The sequence below is a fragment of the Myotis brandtii genome, unplaced genomic scaffold, assembly GCF_000412655.1.
Source record: "Myotis brandtii unplaced genomic scaffold, ASM41265v1 scaffold225, whole genome shotgun sequence".
NCBI classification, from domain to species: Eukaryota; Metazoa; Chordata; class Mammalia; order Chiroptera; family Vespertilionidae; genus Myotis; species Myotis brandtii.
The window spans coordinates 1,899,088-1,901,188 of NW_005358435.1; the positions used below are offsets into that span (position 1 = coordinate 1,899,088).

The following is a 2,101-nucleotide window of genomic DNA, read 5'->3' on the forward strand; positions in this document are numbered from 1 at the left end:
CTCCCTCCTTCCTTCCTTCCTTTCTTCCTTCCTTTTCCTCCCTCTTCCCTCCCCCTTCCTTTCTTTCCCTCCCCTTCTTACTTCCTTCCTCCATCCCCCCTTTTTCTATATTTCATATAAAAGATACCTGATTTGAACACACTTGAACTGGTGGCTTTGAGGAGAGAGGCATGGGAGTTTTTTTCCCGCTTAAAAAAGTAACATATGCACATGTAAAGCATATTAAACAGTACAGTAATATATAATGGAAAACAAGCCAACTAACAACTTTTTTTGAAGCTCTGGACAGTCTTGTATCTGCTCCTAGAAATGTTTATGTACACGTCTGAAAAGTGTGTGTGTGTGTGTGTGTGTGTGTGTGGAGTGTGTGTGTGCGTGTGTGTGTAATTTCATTTGTTCTCGAGGGGTTTTTACTAAAGGGCAGACTTATTCTTATCTAATGTCGATTCTCTTTAAAAAACGTAATTTATTTGATGTATTCAGATATGTGTAAGCCACTTCTTTTGATGAAGGCAGGCAGGTGGCCTTGCCTCGTTTGGGGAGGAGTTGCGTGAAGGCAGCAGGCGCCCTGGCTGAGCCCCGCACGGTAACCTCTTCTGTCTTTCTCTCCTGTAGGGACGGCCGTTGTCCTACAAGACATTCTTAATATGGGTTTTGATTAGCATCTATCAAGGTAAGAAAGGTGAACCCACCGCTTGCCTTCTGCTCTGGCCTGGACCCCAGGTCAGCTTTATGTTCTGTTGTCTGTAGGATGGAGAAGCTGCAATCCTAGGGTAGCAGGAGGGAGTGTGTCAGCCTGCCCCTGGGGGACCCTCTCCGTGTGTCCTAAGGACTGGAATATGCAGCACTCGGAAGTCCCATATGTGAGATGCTGCTGTCAGCTCAATGCCATGAAGTCAGAGAAAAAAATGGCTCACACTAATCAAAACCTGCCGAGGCGTTAGAGCCATTGTACCCACAAGCGATTACTTTCTGGAACGTTCTGCTGCTTTTCCTGAGGTCAAGTTGCAGTGTTTGAAAAGCATATTTATTCCAGTGGCCTCCGGGGAGGGTCCCTGAGGCTGTGGAGGCTCTGTGAGACCTTAGCGAAGTCCGAGGAGGGAGCATCAAAGTCTCTATTTGTTTTTATTTTTCGTCACTCTTTCCAGAAGGTCTATTTAAAGTATGTTGTATAAGCCACATTATATACAGTGGTCCTAATACCTCCCTCCATCAGCTCATATAGAATTTACAAATATACAAGGTATATTGGGGTTTGTTTTTAACGCTTTCTACTGACGGGGTGCACAAAGAGTGTGGAGACCGTGGAATTTGTTAGCAGGGGCCTAAATGGTCATTACAAAATGCAGGGGGTATGTTAAAGGAGTATATCAAGGCATAATATACGCATCTGGTTCAAGAAAGCCAGCCCGGCATGGGAGTTCAGGTGGGAAGCAGTGGGCTGTGTTCCACACCCTCCACTCAACCGGTTACAACGGGCCGCCACTTGGCGGGTCCCGCTCAGCGAGTCCGAGGGTTTCCCCGGGCCCTGCCTCGGAGTGTTATTCCTGTGCCGCTAGCAGTTTTGATCGGTGTGAGACGTATCCGTCCAGCCCCTGCCTTGCTGGCTAAAACCTCATCTACACCCTCCCCTCTCCCCTCTCTCTCCTCGGTAGCAGTTGAGTGACCCTCCTGGTCACCTCTATCATTTCGTATGAAGTTTACCGTCTTAACCCTTGGGAAGGGTACCGTTCGGCAGTGTCCAGTCTATTGGCGCCGCGACAGGTCTCCAGAACTTTTCCATCTGGCAGGACGGAAACTTTGTATCCATTCGACCACAGACTCCTCTTTCACCTCCTGGCAGCCCCTGGGAGCCTCGGGACCTGCCAGCTGGCTTTCTGTGTCTGTGAATTCGACTCGTTTAGAGAACTCCTTCATATAAGGGGGATCCTACGGATTTTCCTTTTATGTCTACCTGCCTCTGTCATTTTATTTTATTTTTTTAATATATTTTATTGATTTTTTACAGAGAGGAAGGGAGAGAGATAGAGAGTTAGAAATATCGATGAGAGAGAAACATCGATTAGCTGCCTCCTGCACATCTCCTACTGGGGATGTGCCC

The 2,101-nt window shown here is 47.4% G+C and overlaps 1 protein-coding gene across 4 annotated transcripts in view; it reads left to right on the forward strand.

The window, feature by feature from the left end:
• Window positions 1–2,101, forward strand: part of ATP9A (ATPase, class II, type 9A) — a 143,607-nt gene that overhangs the window by 135,107 nt on the left and 6,399 nt on the right. For all 4 annotated transcript variants that reach the window (XM_014539669.1, XM_005866221.2, XM_014539668.1 and 1 more), the window contains exon 26: window positions 616–673. In XM_014539669.1, the coding sequence (XP_014395155.1) occupies window positions 616–673 (58 nt within the window). The remainder of the gene's footprint in view (window positions 1–615; window positions 674–2,101) is intronic.